Below are 18,241 nucleotides of genomic sequence, written 5' to 3'. Positions count from 1 at the left end.
GTGTCATAAATTAGTTATATTAGCCTCACCACAAAGCGGTACCTAAATTCCTACTTGATAGATGCAACTATCTTTCAGTTGGTTAGGTCAAAAACGAGCAGGGGCTATTTTTTTTAATGGTCAGGTGCTCCGACACGAGCTGGCCTTGAACTCATGACCTCTTGGTCATAGTGATTTATTGCAGCTGGCCACTTAACCAGCTGCACCACAGCCCAGCCCCATAATTTTATCCTCTAAATTCACATACATTTCACTTGATCAATTAAAACAGTGACCTGCATATTTGTAGTACTGTGATACTACTTTAATTGCCAAGTTTCCATCATATGGAATTCTAGAATATTTGATGTGTTTGTGAGAGCAAGGGTATCTTTAGAATCCTTTGTACCTCTGGGAATTGCAGTTTATTAAAACCTCATCAAAGATCTTGAGTACATCACCAATCTGTAAATACCAGCACAGGATGTAGGTATGATAGTGGAATTAGAGTGTTATGTAAAAGTTGTGTGTAGGTTAGGGATAATATCCCTCTACACTGGTATATCAATAATAATAATAATAATAATAATAATAATAATAATAATAATAATAATAAGCAGTTCCTAAAGCTTTCTCCTAATTTACTTGTCAGCAATGTGTGAATTGTTTAAAGCCAAACAAGTAAAATCACTATCTTTCTTAATGTGAAAATGACACTTTTTCCTGTTGTGTTACTGGTGGTGGCAGGAAACCCTTATAAAGTAGCCTCAGAAATAAACTGGCAATGTGCTTCCTCAGGCCATGTCTTGCCTGTCCCTGATTTAGCATTCTCCTGCTGGAGTTTCCAATATAAAACACAAAGTTATAAAACAAGGAGTGCTTGTTGGAGGAACCCTGTGGTCTCATCATCTAATTTGCTGTGCTCATGGCAGGTTCAAAGATCCCATTCCACTTTTTGACCCATTTCCTTTAGCTGGCTCCAAACTAGGATGATATGAAGACAAGCAGTATTATGAATTTAATTTTTATATTGATGGTCATAATATTTTTTTGGGATACAGATGATTTTAAGAACATCTGAATTTTAATAAAAAGAGCATGCACTAGTCTTAAACAAGGAGACTATAACCCTGTACTAAGGTTTGCCAGATTCTACTTTCATTGAAAAATAAATGGTGATAAAGATTTCTTTGATATTCTTCTCCTTCCATAATTCCTATAGGAGATTATAAAAAGCAAGAGCAAAGTGTTTTGGTTTTAAGAAGACTGTTACAGCTTGATCAAAATGAATCCAGATGCATAGATCCTTGCAGACATCCAAATGAATGTACCTACTTTGGGCACATGGTCAATTTAATATGGGCAAGACTTTTGTTATTAACTGGAGGAACTGTGTGATAGAGTGAGACATAAATGAACACACAAGTGCTCCCGTCTTCCTGCTTTTTAATGTGGGTGAAAGGAGATTAATCATTGGAAAGGAAATTATATTTCTGTCCAGAAACATTTTTCTAAAACATTGTGAAATTTAAATGTCTCTCGTAATATATTTCCAGTCTATATTTTAGTTTATCATGCAAAAGAAGTATTTCACGATAGCAAAGTTCAACTTGGGCCTCAATTTGAGTCTCAATTCAGAAATTTAAACCTTTCTGCTTCTCATTGTGTGTCACTGGAAACAAACAAATGGCTTTATATCCTTATAAGGCATAGATGACATCAATAGACCTTGTAACTCATTATAAAGATAGCATGCTACCAAATTTTGGATAAATGGGAACAGAAGGTATTGTGCTACTCATTTAAAAAAAGAAAGAAAAGAAAACAAACTACCTTCCTTGAAAAGGGTGGAGCTGGAACTAGAATTAGACCCTCCCACACACACACATTTTTTAAATCCATATCACCTATCTATCTACCTTTGCAGAGGACTTTTCTGGGACATATGATATGAGAACAAGAACCACAGGTTTGATGGCCATAGATTGCTTGTCTCACTTATAGTTTCATGCTTATCCCAAAAATAATGTGCTTATCCACTTAGGGTTTTTTGTGATTTAAAAAAATAAAAAGGAAAATGAAATACTTAATAGAAGTACCTCATTAAGAAAGCTTCAAAAGTTCAGAAAGATAGATACAGTGTTGTGAATGAAATATGTATGTTGTCAGTTGGAAACACGGTGGTTTTCTTCCTCTTTTCTCTTTCCTATTGGTAGTTCATGTAGAAATATTATATTTCTTAAACAGAAAACCTCAAATATTTCTGAGTTTAGGTACAGGGAGTTGAGAGTTACCTGAAATGCAATTTCACCTTACTTATCAGTTTGGTTGTACTGCTGAGTTGGCATGAGAACCATGGAAAATTCAAGAGATTAGGGAATAAATGATGACTATAGAGTATGTAATGTTAGAGAAAGAAGGATTTGAGTTACACCTTTTCAGGAGGAGGCAGGCAGTAGATATGCCATTCAGAAACATCAGATATACTCTTGACTAAATGCTGAATCTCCTGCAGTTAATGCAAATAAAATGGGTAGCCAAGCAGGAGCAGTTTCCTATACAGGAAAGGATACTATCTGTACAAAAAGCCCATTTCTGCACAGAAAATTGAAATGGTGCAAAACACCTCATTTTCTCTATGTAATAATTCTTCTGCAATACTTTGGGAAAATTGAATACCAAGAGAAAGGACCAATATTTACATCCACACTTGCAGTTGTAAAAAAAATGTCAAACAGGAATAGATGACATACTTATGTATGTTTTTATTAACTCATGCAAAGTGTGTATTGGGAGCTTAAAACATCAGCTAGTGCATACCACTTATCAAAATTCATCTTCTTAGCAATAGATCTGGCTGGAACAGAACCAATTGTTTGTTCAGAAGCAATTATTTGTTTTCTCAAGGAAACATTATTTGGTGGGAGGGAAGAAGCCCAATGTCGAATAATTTTAGTCTCTTAATACAATTTTATGTTAATTTGTTGGGAGTATTGTTCACCTCATTGAGTAATTCTGATAAACTTTCTTACATCTCTCAATGAATCCTCACAAAATGAAGAAATTATGGAATAGCTTTTTCTTTTTCTTGTGCTTTTTCAGTTAATTCATTATCATTCCAAGGAGGAGATAAAATATTTGTCAACAAGTATGAAAGAATTAAAAGCCACATACACTGTGATCTGAGATCGCTCAGCACTGAATCCTTGAATATTTGATGCCCCATATATGAGCTTGTTTCTAAGATGAATTTAAAATAATATTGATTTACATAATTTATTATTTGAACTTCATTTTAGATGCATTTTTCAAATATGGGATTTTTTGTGTTTTGAAGCTTTCCGCAGATCAAATAATTATCTCTATGTCTATAAAATTAGTGTGGGAAATAGAATGGGGAACCATCCATTTTTTTGAATTGATTATTTATATTTGCAATTTTTTTTCCTTGAGGGGGAGCATTCAAGCACACAATTTCCAAAGTGCAGACTAAATTGATACAGACAGATATCTCACTAAAATAGTTTTGCTCTGTCATCTGACTAACAGAATGACTTACAGTGAAAAATAAAATGAGTAACAAATCAAAAGAGCAAAAATATCACAAAAACAGTTCCAGTAAAAATAAAACTAGTAAGTTAAGCAAAAGCCCAGATTATTAAACTACATTTTTCAAACTGTTTGAAGAAACATTGTAGGCCTGATAGGGTGGAAGGGTAAGGCAAAGTTGATTGCAAGAAAGGTTTGAATTTTGATGCTAAAGTGGGCTAAATGAAGTGACCTAAAGAAGGAAAAATAATTGGCTTTCCACATAGTTTCAAGCTAACTCATGTTGTTAGAATGTATTTCCATGAGTAGTACTCACTTGCAGCTTGTATGTTGATGTACATTTTAACATGCTAAATTCCGATAACCCCAAAATCCAAAAGATGTCCAATTAAGAACAATCAATTGTTTTCTGAAGAAATATAGAATACATTTGCTCAATGACATTTAATAATAATAATAATAATAATAATAATAATAATAATAATAATAATAATTCATTTGTTATCCACCTCTCCGCAGGCTCAGAAATCCTATGATCCACTTTCTCATTGACATTAGGAGCAGGCACAATCATGGGCTTGACTACAACAGGGTGTAAATTTAAAATTCACAGTTTAAAATTGACTGGGTAGATTTGCCAGAAGACATAAGCCTTCAATTGTGTCTTGAATTCTGACAGCTCATTTACTACCTTATCACATGGGGGAGCCCCCCCCCCCATTTCACCAGCAGGTGTGGTGAAATAGCACATGTGAGAGTGGCTCTGTCACTCTGTTCACTTTCTGGCATGGCAGTGCTTTCTCCATTATACAGGAGAAGCATTGCCCAAATAGGGAAGAAGCCTCTCGTGTTGCAGAGAAAGTGTCTGGTGATGTTTTTAGCCAGGTTGGGGGCGTATCCACAGATGACATCATCTGATGGCTGCCATGGGACTGCGTCCCCAAAGTGTCCTGGGACACTTATTTTTAGCATTATGATGAGGATTTTAGTTGTTGAATCTCTTCTAACAGGTCATTCCAGAGTCTTGGAGCAGTTGATAAAAAGATCCTCTGGGTGACAGTTGCCAGTCAGGTTCTGGCTGGTTGGATTAAATGGGCCTAAGTGTATGGGGTGGGTTATATGGGAGGAGGAAATTCTGGAAGTTGCCTGGACCCAAACATATTATAACCAACACTTTGCCTAGAACTAATTGTTTTTAGTATAGTGATATAGTCACTCCTAGATGTTCTCATAACCTGCCATGTTTTGAACTAACTTGAGTTTCCAAACGTGGAGAGGTGGAAAGAAGCAGCCACTTTGTCATATGTAGCTCATTTTTGCTGTATTTTAACAATGTACTGCAAAAACACACGAAATTGTTTGGCCAGCATTATACTGTAATTATAAAAAGGAAAACTCTTGATATCACTGGAATATATCTCTTCTAGTTGTTTTTATTGTGTTCAATCCAATGCATTCGATACTACCTTCTTCTCTGAAGTATTTCTCTCCCTGTTCTGTTACATCTCTAAATATAAATTTCTAAAGTTTCTTCCTTGTCTTTCCTACCTAGCACCATCCTCTCCTTGTTCATTTTCTATCCAAAGCAAAACGCTTCAGAGCAAATCATTGTTGAATTCCTACTATTCAGGTACATATGTGAGATTTTATTCTTAACTGTGTTTGCTTTTATGCCTTTCCCTGTGTAGATTCCTAAATCTGGCAGTGAATAACACTTTAGGACATTGAAAACGGCTAACCTTGTGTTTTTTTATTTTTATTTTCCACTTTTATTTTCTCCTGTTGACCTTCTGTTGGGTTCCATTGATCCGTGTTCTGTGCACAAATGGAATTTCATCTCAAAGTATCATCAGACACTGTTCCATCGACCACACTGTTAGGTAAGAGAACTGTTATGATGCACAATAGCCTGTTGACAAGAAAACACATTCATTCTATCCAAAAATGGTTCAATAGAATATTGGCAGACCTACTCCAAAATGTTATTTATTAGATTTTGGATTGGTAAATACCTCGCTTCATCATTGAAAAAATGAGCGGAAAAGCATGATTGTTTCAGCAGATGCACAGTCACAATTGTGCTACCTTATCAGTTTTCTGTCCTATACACTTATTATGAAGCCTTATACACACATATACAAACAAAAGATCCATATCAGGAATGCTATTTTATATGAAAACTTAAAGGATGAAGATCCACAATAAATAATTAATTTGTGGGGCTTTCAACATAGCAAACATTCTGATTTCATCTTACTTGTAATCCCTAATACAGCACCACGAATTTAACTCCCCTGAATGAGGAACTTTTGAGAGAGGTCCATTCCAACAAGCTTAGCTTTGGCCAGTTTTCTTCCTCCTTCACCCACATGTACACAACTGATTTGTTAAAGCTGGTGCACTTTAGTGTCAATTTTCAATGTGTGTGTGTGTGTGTGTGTGTGTGGAGGGGGGTGGGCAAGTACTAAGTAGTATCCAGTTGTGCAGGAGCCCCTGGTGGCACAGTGTGTGCAAGTGCTAAGCTGCTGAACTTGCGGACCAAAAGGTCACAGCTTCAAATCTGGGGAGCAGAGTGAGCACCTGCTGTTAGCACTAGCTTCTGCCAACCTAGCAGTTCAAAAACATGCAAATGTAAGTAGAATAGGTACCGCTTCGGCGAAAAGGTAAGGGCTCTCTATGCAGTCATGCTGGCCACATGATCTTGGAGTGGGGGCTTGTCTGATCTCTTTGGGAAGGGCATTCCAGAGCCGGGGAGCCACCACTGGGAAGACCCTCTCCCTCGTCCCCACCAACCGTGCTTGTGATGGCAGCGGGAGCGAGAGGAGGGCCTCCCTGGAAGATCTTAGAGCAGGGGTCCTCAATTTTTTTAAGTGGAGGGCCAATTCACAGTCCCTCAGACTGTTGGGGGGGGGGGGGCGGACTAGGTTGAAATATTCCAAAATTAGGATTGTTGTTGTTGTGTGCCTTCAAGTCATTTCAGACTTAGGTCAACCCTAAGTTTAAAGTTGAGGACAGAGGCCAGGTCAATGACCTTGGAAGGCCTTTGTTTGGGGACCCCTGATCTAGACAATCTCATAAGACCATAGGTAAGCAAAAAGGCCTCCAAAGGCCATCGAGATGGCCTCATAAAACCATCGGTAAGGAAAGGGACCCTCAAAGGCCATCTAGATGGTTTCATAAGACCATCGGTAAGGAAAGGGGCCCCCAAAGGCCATCTAGACAGTCTCATAGGACCATAGGTAAGGAAAGGGACCCTCAAAAACCATCTAGATGGTTTCATAAGGCTGTAGCTAAGCAAAGAGACCTTCAAAGACCATCTAGACAATCTCATAAGGCTATAAGTAAGCAAAGAGACCTCCAAAGACCAGGTAGATTTAGGTCAACCCTAAGTCTAAAGTTTAGGACAGGGGCCAAGTAAATGACCTTGGAGGGCCGCATCCGCCCCCCGGGCCTTAGTTTGGGGACCCCTGTCTTAGAGCATGCACCAGTTCATAGGGGGAGATTCGATCACCGAGATAGGCTGGGCCCGAGCTGTATAGGGCTTTATAGATTATCACCTGCACCTTGAATGGGGGCTGGCAGCTTATCAGCAGCCAGTGGAGCTGCTTTAGCAGAGGTGTTATATGCTCCCTGTAATTAGTTCCAGTTAGGAACCTGGCTGCTGATCTCTGAACCAGCAGTTATCTCTCTGTTTCTGGCTTGGGAAATGTAAATGGATGCTTTCTAGGCATCTTTCCTGCCTTCCTTCAGCTACTCATTGGCTGGACAGGCATAGACTAGTATTGTCGAGTCAGTTGTACACAGGAAAATCATAGCACAAGGAGGCAGCAAGTGCACAAGATTTTAACTATCATATTGATTTTTAACAACTAAAACCATTTTTACAAATAAAAACATTAAGCCTGTAATTAAGTAGTGAAAATCATGTGGGCTTCCAGATGTCATTGGACTATAATTCTTAAAATTCCCAACTAAATGTAGAACTGGTCTAGTCTGAGCTTTGTATGCAGAATCCACTTATGGGAATATTCCATATAGCATTATGGGCAGAATACTATTGGTGTCATAGGCACACATTGGATCCCCTATAGACATTGCTCCCCTATGGAATAGGTCTAAGCTACATATGTGGCAACATAGGACCTGAATGCACAATATACATGGGTGTGCAATGCATGCACATTGCACATGCAGATGTACATATGCATTTGATTGTGCATTTAGTTGCAAAATGCCATTAATCCCCCCAATGGAACTCCATGAAAGTGCAGTTACTCTCCACCTTTTTGATGTGGAGTGTGCAAAGCTAGAAGAAAACTCATCTGATTTGAATCTAAAATAAAATTCATTATTACATGTCAGCTCACCACAGCCGCTCCTGAATGAACACACGAGACTCTCTGTGATATCACCAGAAACTTTTACTGTAGGAAACATGAACATCAAAAAAGCCAAGAATGGGAGGCTCCGGCCAACCATCCTTTATATACCCTCCCCCTCATTTGAAAAGTCTCTTCCCGCTCAGCAAAACCCCGCGCAAATTCCCCGCCAAGTCCAGCAGCCGTTTCTTCTCCGAGTCCTGAGCCGCAGGTGTCTTATCAATGTCAGTGACCCTGAAACTCAGAGCCACATCCAGGCTCTAGTAGCAGGGTTCTGACATGGCGTCCTCCTCCCCTTCGTCCTGGAAGGAAAAGATTAAATACAACTATTGTTCCCCGCTGTCCAGAGTTCCTTTATACTTTTTTAACAGGCTGCAATGGAATACCGGGTGTACCTTTCCTAGGTCCTTGGGTAGCCTCAGCTCATAGGTCACTTCGTTTATTCTTTTTGCTACCCTGAACGGCCCTATATAGCGTGGAGCCAATTTTTTAGATGGGAACCCCAATTTCAGGTTTTTTGTGCTCAGCCAAACCAGATCCCCTTCGCCCAATTTGTCCCCCTCTCGGCGCCTACGATCTGCAAAGAGCTTGTACTTCTTTTGTGTTTCCCGCAATGCCTCCACCACGGTCTGCCACCCTTGCTTAATTTTGGCCGGCCATTCCTTGTCGGTCTGGCCCTCTCCTTCCTTCCACTCGGGTAGCCTGGGGAAAGGTGCCACCTCCTGTCCGTATACTATTTCGAATGGGGCACGACCTGTGGCCGAATGTACGGCCCCGTTAAAAGCCATCTCAGCAAACGGTAGAAGGTCCGCCCAATCATCCTGTCTATAATTGGTGTACATCCTCAAGAATTGGCACAGTGTTTGTTGGGTGCGTTCGACTCCCCCGTTGGTTGCGGGATGAAAAGCCGAGCTCAGGTTCCTTTCTGCTCCTAACAGCTGTAAGAATTTTCCCCAAAATTTTGCAGTAAATTGGACTCCCCGGTCGCTAATTATTTTGTCGGGACACCCATGTAGGCGATATACATGCTTCACATACAAATCAGCAAGTTTTTCAGCTGAGGGGAGTTTTGGCAGGGCCACAAAGTGTGCCTGTTTTGAGAATAGGTCCAATATTGTCCAAATGTATCTGTGGCCTCTGCTGGGGGGTAGTTCGCCTACAAAATCCATGGCCACGCATTCCCATGGCCTCATGGGCTCCACCACCTTCTGCAATAGCCCCTGGGGCTTCCCCGGTGGTGTTTTTCCCTCTGCACATACTTCACACTGCGTGACGTACCCCCTGGCGTCTTTCCTCATTCCGGGCCACCAGCATTGTTTGGCCAACAGTTTAATAGTCCTGGTGGGGCCTAGATGACCCGCACCCTTGTTATCGTGGCACTTCCTTAACATTTCTCGTCTTAAACATTCAGGAATATACAATTTCTTATTTACAAACACCAAATCCCCACACAATTCTCCCTTTTCTTTGTTAGTTTGTAACCATTTGTCCATTCCATACGCTCGCTTCAACTCTTCCTCCCATATTTCTCCTCCCCCCGTGGAAATGGCAGTACGTTTGTTTTCTTTGGCCGCTTGTGCTCGAGTTAGTACTGCCAGGCCCCACTGCTTATCTAGGAACAGGCTCCCTTCAGATTCCTGAATTCCTCCCCCGTGCTGAGGCATCTGAGAGAGAGCGTCAGCGAGTATGTTATGTTTCCCCTGGAAGAATCTGAGTCTGAAATCAAAACGGCTGAAATATTGGGCCCATCTAATTTGCTTCGCTGATAGTTTACGAGGGGATCTTAGATACTGTAAATTTCTATGATCAGTCCACACCTCAAACGGTGTTCCACTTCCTTCCAGAAAGTGTCTCCAGCACTCTAGTGCTTTTAGGATCGCTAAGGCTTCTCTCTCCCAAATCGGCCAGTTTTTTTCTGTATCGTTAAACTTTTTTGACAGATAGCCACATGGCTTCTGGTTCCCCCCCTCGTCTTTCTGCAGCAGAACTGCCCCATATGCCCGGTCTGACGCATCGCAATGTAGTACAAAGGCCTTAGACATATCAGGGTGCTGTAGGACAGGTTCCTCAGTAAAACGCTTTTTAAGGGCTTCGAAAGCTTCCTGGCATTCTATTGTCCATGTCAGTTTGGCCCCTGGGGCCTTCACTTTGGCTGTTTCTCCCCTGCCTTTAGTTTTTAACAAATCCGTTAATGGCAAAGTGAGGCGCGCAAAGTCCTTGATAAATGTTCTATAGAAGTTTGCGAACCCTAGGAAGGATTGCAGCTGCTTCCGTGTTTTGGGGGCTCCCCACCCCCTCACGTCTTCCACCTTCGCAGGGTCCATCGCCACTCCCTGGGAGGAAATCCTATACCCCAGAAAGTCTATCTGGTCTTTATTGAACTCGCACTTGGCAAGCTTCGCATACAGTTTCGCTTCCCTCAACTTTTGTAGGACTTCCCTGACTAGTTCTACGTGTTGCTCCTTAGTTCGAGACACTATCAATATGTCATCTAAAAAAATAAAGACTCCCTTGTACAACAATGGATGCAATACTTCGTTGATCAATTGCATGAACGCGGCCCCTCCCCCGCACAAACCGAAGGGGAGCACACGATAATTGAATAATCCGAATGCGCAGGAAAAGGCCGTCTTCCACCTGTCCTCTGGTTTGATCTGCAATTTATGGTAGGCCTCAATTAAGTCCAATTTAGTGAATATCTGTCCTTCCGATAATTGGGCGATCAAGTCCTTCACTAAGGGTAGGGGGTATTTATTTACAGTACTGATTGCATTTAGGCCCCTGTAGTCAATGCAGAGCCTCAGCGTTTGGTCCTTCTTCCGCCTGAACAACACAGGCGCCCCTAGAGGGGAATTTGAAGGCTCTATGAAACCCCTCGCTAGGTTTTTATCAATGTATTTTCTCAGTTCCTCCTTTTCCCTAGCTGACATCGGGTATATTTTTGCCTTGGGAAGCTCTGCTCCTGGGACTAGCTCTATTTTCACTTCAACTCTCCGCTTCGGTGGGAAATTGTCTGCTTCCTTCTCATCAAACACGTCCACAAAATCCCGATACTCTGGGGGTAATTTATCTGCCAGTTCTGCTATTCTGATAGAGTCTTCCTCCCCCCTTTTCCCTGGCTCCCTCTCAACTTCCTGGCTCCCTTCTTCCAAATCCATCCTGAAGATCATGCTCTTATCCTCCCAGTTGATTTGCGGGTTGGCCTGCCCCAGCCACGGCATGCCTAGTATAACATTATAGCTGGCTATTTGTGATATCACAAATGACACCTTTCCTTCCCAATTCCCTATCTTACACTTTACATCTTCGGCACTGTACTTAGCTAACGATCCCGATGCTGTGGATCCGTCCAACTGCGAAAAAGCTATTGGGGATTCTAGGTTCGTTCTTTCGCATCCCAATCCCTCGGCTAATTCAGGGGAGATGATGTTCCTGGAACATCCACAATCCACAAATGCTTTGCAGGTTGCTTGTTTGCTGCCATTTTCAAGCTGAATGGGGACCACTATCATAGCTTTGTCCTGACTTACCAACCCCCCCGAGTGGTGCCTCATCGGTGGTTCTTCCTCGGCGCGTTTTCCTGCCACGGCTCTTGGTTTGGGCTGGCCTCCGCCTTCCCCTTTCCTCTGCCAGCACTCGGCAGCCCTGTGGCCCAACCGGCCGCACACGAAGCAGCCACTCCTGCTGGCGCTCACGTTCCCTGTCGGCTCCGTTCTCCTCCCGGCTGGGGTTGATCCCTCCTTCCGGCTCCCCTCTTTCATCTGCGGCCGCTGCTGTAGCCCTCCTCGGTGCCTCCTCGCCTGGGCCAGCGATGTCTCGACGCGCCCCGCCAGCTGAATCCATCCGCGCAGTGTGTCAGGCTCATCACGATGCACCGCCCAGGAGAGGATCTCCCGCCTAAGACCCTCTTTGAAGAGTTCTATCTTTGTTACTGCAGACCATTCCGGCACCTTTTCGGCGAGGCATTGGAACTCCTCCGCATACTCCGATACCGACCTCTGCCCCTGGGAGACGGTCTTCAACTTCTCCCTCGCCCGGATCTGCTCCAGTGGATCTCGGAAACGGGTCTCCAGGGCCCCCATAAAGCGTCGGAGTGACCCCAGACATGGGTCGCGCCGCGCGTGCAGCTGAACGTACCAGCTGGCCGCTCCCCTCTTCAACACTGCACCAATGGCCCGTATCCGGCTGGATTCCGTTCTAAAAGTGTGAGCATTGTCCTCCATATAGCCCCTCACCGTGGTCAGGAAAAAATCCAGTTCAGAGGACTCTCCCCCAAACTCGATCCTTAGTTCCTCTCGTCTCGGTAGGGGTCCCTGTGGTGGCAATCCCCAATTCTCCGCCCGTCGCAAGCCCCCTTGCGGACCAGTGGGCCCCGCTGCTGCTTCTCTTGGCCCTGTGCCACGCCCAGCATTCGCCAGGGGCACCAGGGTCTCAGCTGGGAGCGTAGCTGGGATTCTCGGAGGCTTTTCCCCCTCGTCGTCACTCTCCTCCACCCGCGTCAGGCTTGTTTGGGTCTTGGGCCGGGCGCCGGGCTCCTTTCGCATTTCCCTTCCCTTCGGTGCTGGGAGGTCTGCAAAGCCCTGGCTGCTTCCCACGCTCACGTCCCACATTGAGCCAGCCCGAAGTTCCCTTCCTCTCTCTGGCTCCGCCAAAAACGCCAGGCGCTCCATCGCCCTCGACATCACTGCCAGGGTGGTCTCCATCGCCGACATCCTCTCCTCCAGAAACACCATCCTTTGTGGGCCTGGGGAAGGTGAACCTTCCTCTCCTCCGGTGCTGTCTCCCCGCACCACTCCACGCCTCTGGGTTACCCCATTTGGCTGGGCATAAGCGGTGGATGACGCCAGGGCCGCCAGCTGGTGGAACTCAGCGTCCGGCTCGGGAGTGGCCCTTTCCGACCTTCCTCCTCCTGCGCCCAAGAGCTCTTCATCCTCCACTTGCATGTTACACCTCACCGCTACAGCGGGATGGTGTCCGTATTCTTGGCTTAGTGTCAGCTCACCACAGCCGCTCCTGAATGAACACACGAGACTCTCTGTGATATCACCAGAAACTTTTACTGTAGGAAACATGAACATCAAAAAAGCCAAGAATGGGAGGCTCCGGCCAACCATCCTTTATATACCCTCCCCCTCATTTGAAAAGTCTCTTCCCGCTCAGCAAAACCCCGCGCAAATTCCCCGCCAAGTCCAGCAGCCGTTTCTTCTCCGAGTCCTGAGCCGCAGGTGTCTTATCAATGTCAGTGACCCTGAAACTCAGAGCCACATCCAGGCTCTAGTAGCAGGGTTCTGACAATTACACATTGAAGTTAGCCTCATATTTATGCAACCTGCTATTTCAGAGTGCTTGAAGTAATAACAGTAATAAATATAAGTTAAAAGCACCCCATTTAGTGAAGAAATGATGGTGAGGTTATTTATGAAACTCAAATATCAAAAAAGTAAGAAATTCAGCCTAAGCCAGCAAATATTTTCTAGCAATCATTGTGCATTATAGACAGAACATCATAATAGTTTTTGCATGGTGCTTTAGGTTTAGCAGTAGTAACTCAGTCATAAATGTGGTTGAAGTTGCTTTGCCGTGCTCCATATTCATTCTGCTTGAAAATCAGTCCATAATTTTGCATGTGGCATAATTATTTCATATTTTGGTGATGCAGTATTTTGCATACTTTTGTAATCACTGTTTTATTTCAGATAAAGAAATAGAATCCAGTTTCCAGTGGTACAGAATTATTGTATTACACAAGGAGAAAACTGTAGCATAAATTTTAAGAATTTAACTGCTCACAGACTGGAAACAGATGGATTTTCTAAATGCTTTCAAAGTGTATGTAAAAGGGCATCTAACTAAACTTGGCATCAGGCTGTTCTAGACCTACACCCTGCACAAGAAGCTTCCTTACCTTTTCATATTTAATAAATGTTCATATTCAGTAATCATAATATTGAGTACCTTATCTAACCTATACTCTCTGAGACAGCAGGCACTAGTGATTTTATTCACAAAGTGCTATGTGAATTCTTCACGACAGTCAGCAGAGTGGTTTTCATACTGTTCCTATGCAGTAGAGTTCAAAAGGCTTTTGACCATTCAAGACAACTCTGCTTTATGACCACCCATCTTTAAGTACACAAGTCCAAACCTAGAGGACTGTGGAACAGGGCCCCTGGTGAGGGAGATGGACTCCCTATAGACTCTACCATTTGCCTGCTGCTCTACAGAGAACCCAAGTAGATAAAGCTGGGAGAGGCTAACACCCCAGCACCCAACCAAATCCCCATAATATAAGATAGATTGGTGTGATCATACAAGATTAGGTCCTGGATTAACAGACCCCCCCCCTTCTGTCAAAGTGTGAGGGGGCCATCCAGACTATTTCAGCTGCTGGCTCAGTGCCTGGGGAGTTGGAGCTCCTGCAGAAAGGCAGATGGTCTTCCTAGCAGGGCTCAGGCAGCGATGTCAGCAACAGTTCTGCATCAACTGGATGATGAGAACAGCTACAGATCTCTCTTCTCTGGAGTGGTGTAAATGGTGGTGACAAGCTTTTTCTTTGCGGGGTTGAAAATAGAAGTGATTTTGACAACAGCAAAAGTGAGAAAGGTTTTTCAGTTCTAGAAAAGGTGCCTCCAGTGGTGCAATGAGTTAAACCCTTGTGTCAGCAGGACTGCTAACTTGAAGGTTGGGTTGCTAACCTGAAGGTTGTCTTCAAATCTGGGGAGAGCACAGATGAGCTCCCTCTGTCAGCTCAAGCTCCCCATGCGGTGACAAGAGAGTCTCCCACAAGGATGGCAAAACATCAAACATCCAGGCGTCCCCTGGGCAACGCCCTTGCAGATGACTAATTATCTCACACCAGAAACGACTTGCAATTTCTCAAATCGCTCCTGACACAAAAAAAAGTTCTGGAAAACATAAACATTGTTTAGTTTAGCTCATAATTCAGAAACAGAGATAGTGAGCAATTTCTTATTTGCCCTAAATTGTCTTGATCCCATGATCCAACTTTTTTCCATTAAAAGAACAGGTCAAAGAACATTTCTAAAAGAACAGGCATCATTTCCTTTTACAGCCCTCCTAATCCTTACTATCCCCAACTTTCAAAATGCTCCTTAGCTGTCATTTTCTTACTAGATCATGGTAGCTAGGTAGGGAGAATCTGTCCTTTTCTCCTTCTCTATACAGCCAGCACATGTGGAATAGCACATATCTGAGGAAGGGAGAAGGTGGTACTCTTATTTATTTATTTATTTATTTACAGTATTTATATTCCACCCTTCTCACCCCGAAGGGGACTCAGGGCAGATCACATTATATACATACAGGGCAAACATTCAATGCCCATATACACATAGAACTGAGACAGACACAGATGCAGAGGCAATTTAACCTTCTCCTGAGGGGATGTTCGATTCTGGCCACAGGGAGGAGCAGCTGTTTCATCATCCACTGTGAGGGCACTTCCTCATTACAACATCGTAAATTAGTTAAATTTGCTTCCCCACTTTATAAGTGGTACCTTATTTCCTACTTGATAGATGCAACTATCTTTTGAGTTGCTAGGTTAGCAAAGAGCAGGGGCTATTTTTTATTTTTTAATTGATGGGTGCTCACCCCGCCACGGGCTGGCCTCGAAGTCATGACCTCATGGTCAGAGTGATTTATTGCAGCAGGCTGCTTACCAGCCTGCGCCGCAGCCCGGCCCTCTTTCATTCCTCTCTATTTTTACTCCCATTGCCATGGTGAAAGAGTTTCTTTTTCTTTTACTCTTTGGTTCAGAGTTGTAGGTATAATCAAAGAGGTAAAGAGATCAAAACGAAGAGTAGGATATTGTGAGACATGAAGAGAATGGTGATTTGGGTGTAAAGAAAACCAGAAAATTATTTGTATATTGACCGAAGACACAGAAATCCAATGGTTTGCAAAGCTGTCTTCACCATTAACTGGATAGTTATAAACCAGAAAATTAGTCTCTTGAGCCCAGCTTTGCAGGATTTCTCTAGCATTTCTACTCAAAAATTCACAGTATAAGTGTCTTTGTCTTTTCTCCCTTGAGAATACAAATCAATTACTGAAAAACAGTCAAAATTTGGTATCCAAAATCAAATGTAGCAAATATTCACTCTTTGGCAAGTACTGTTTCCTGCCACACACGTCTAGATAGTTGAAAAGTAATGTCTGATACATAACTGAGTATCAGCATCATTACCTGATATGAAGATGTGCTTTTTTAACTTTTTAAATAGAATTTTTAGAAAATGAAAACTCAATCCATGATAAATTAGCTGCCGTCTTCTAGTCTATTCCATAGCTACTGTAATAATAATAATAATAATAATAATAATAATAATAATAATAATAATAATAATAATAGCCTGACCTTTCCACTTTGGAAAACCAAAGTGGAAGGTCAGGCTAGAGTTGAAAATCAAAAAGCTTAGATCAGATGCAAGTAACCTGAAAAATATGAAAGAGAAGAAACTGAAGAATGACAAAATCAAGCAATACCTGATCCGAAAGTACTGGCTGAACACCAGAAAAATTGAAGAAGCTTTGGAAATTGTGAAAGAACAAATTACAGCAACAGCCAGAAAAATTGAAAGGTATGAAGCCAGAATCATCCAGTACAGACAAAATCAACTGTTTCAATCAGACCAAAGACAGTTCTATCAGAGCCTGAACCAAAAAACAGACACAGTAACCATAAAGCCAGAGAAAACTGCAACAACGAAGTTCTGGAAAGAGCTTTGGGAAAACAATAAGAACTACAACAAAAACGCTGGGTGGATAAAGGAGTTTGAAGGAAAATTCTCACAGAACAAAATGGAACTGATGGAAATAACAACTGAAATGATCAGCAAACGAGTGCAAAAAGTCAAGAACTGGACATCGCCTGGTAGTGATCAACTTCATGGATTTTGGCTCAAACATCTGATTAGTTTACATGGAAAAATGGCCCAACAATTCAATGAGATGCTGCAGAAAGGAAGTATCAGTGAATGGCTAACAACTGGAAGAACATACCTGATACAAAAGGATCCAGCAAAAGGAGCAGCACCAGGAAACTACAGGCCAATAACGTGTCTGCCCACTATGTTTAAACTACTGACTGGCATCATAGCTGACAGAATTCAAGACTATCTTGAAGAAAAAAACATCTTGCCAGATGAACAGAAAGGCAACAAACGGAAAAGCAGGGGCACAAAAGACCAGTTATTGATTGACAAAATGATTCTGGAGAACTGTAGGAGCCGAAAAGCTAATCTTCACATGACGTGGATTGACTACAAAAAGGCCTTTGACTCACTCCCACACAGCTGGATCATCAAGTGCCTGGACGCCATCGGGATTAGTAAAAACGTTGGCACCTTCATTGAAAACATGATGGAGCACTGGAAAACTGAACTGTTTGTTGGAAATGAAAGTTATGGACTTGTCAACATCAGGAGAGGAATTTTCCAGGGAGACTCATTGTCCCCTCTGCTTTTCATTATTGCCATGACCGCTCTGTCAACAATCTTACAAAAAACAAATCTCGGCTACCAAACATCTAAGAATTCTCACAAAATTTCACATTTGATGTACATGGATGACCTGAAGCTATATGGGAAAACGGAAACTGAAATCCAATCTCTGACCAACACTGTCCGAATTTTTAGCACTGATATCAATATGGAGTTTGGTTTGGACAAATGTTCGACAGTGGCATTGAAGAAGGGAAAAATAATTGAAAGTGAGGGCATCAATATGCCCAATGGCCAAACAATAAGGTGTCACCAGCCAGAGGCCTATAAATATCTGGGCATATTACAGCTGGACAACATCAAGCATGAACATGTGAAAACTGTGGTCAGTAAAGAATACACACAAAGGGTCAGAAAAATTCTCAAAAGCAAGCTCAATGGAGGCAACACCATCAAGGCCATAAACACCTGGGCCATACCTGTCATAAGATATACTGCTGGCATTATAAACTGGACACAGATGGAACTGGACAATTTGGACAGAAAAACAAGAAAACTCATGACCATTCATCATTCACTGCACCCTCGCAGTGATGTTGACCGGCTGTATCTGCCTAGAAGATCAGGGGGCAGAGGACTCTTGCAAGTAAAACAAGCAGTCAAAGAAGAAGAACATGCCCTGGCAGAATATGTAAAACAAAGTGAAGAACCTGCTTTGATTGAAGTCAAAAATCAGAAACTCCTCAAAGCACAGCAGACAAAAAACCAGTACAAGAAAACCGCACTACAAACTAGAGCTGACAGCTGGCACAACAAAACACTGCATGGAAAGTTCCTTGACAAAATTGAAGGAAAAGCTGATAAAGAGAA

General features: G+C 42.6%; 1 protein-coding gene across 23 annotated transcripts in view; it reads left to right on the top strand.

The window, feature by feature from the left end:
- ptprt (protein tyrosine phosphatase receptor type T) overlaps positions 1-18,241 on the top strand; it is an 845,816-nt gene that overhangs the window by 734,179 nt on the left and 93,396 nt on the right. For 15 of the 23 annotated variants that reach the window (XM_062979724.1, XM_062979726.1, XM_062979725.1 and 12 more), the window contains 2 exons: positions 5,081-5,158; positions 5,373-5,408. The exons of 3 other annotated variants lie outside the window; for them this stretch is intronic. In XM_062979724.1, the coding sequence (XP_062835794.1) occupies positions 5,081-5,158; positions 5,373-5,408 (114 nt within the window). The remainder of the gene's footprint in view (positions 1-5,080; positions 5,159-5,372; positions 5,409-18,241) is intronic. 5 more of the 23 variants (XM_062979727.1, XM_062979733.1, XM_062979735.1 and 2 more) reach the window with 2 other exon arrangements.

Source organism: Anolis carolinensis, chromosome 4, assembly GCF_035594765.1.
Source record: "Anolis carolinensis isolate JA03-04 chromosome 4, rAnoCar3.1.pri, whole genome shotgun sequence".
Lineage (NCBI taxonomy): Eukaryota > Metazoa > Chordata > Lepidosauria > Squamata > Dactyloidae > Anolis > Anolis carolinensis.
This window is presented reverse-complemented; position numbering and strand designations above follow the sequence as displayed.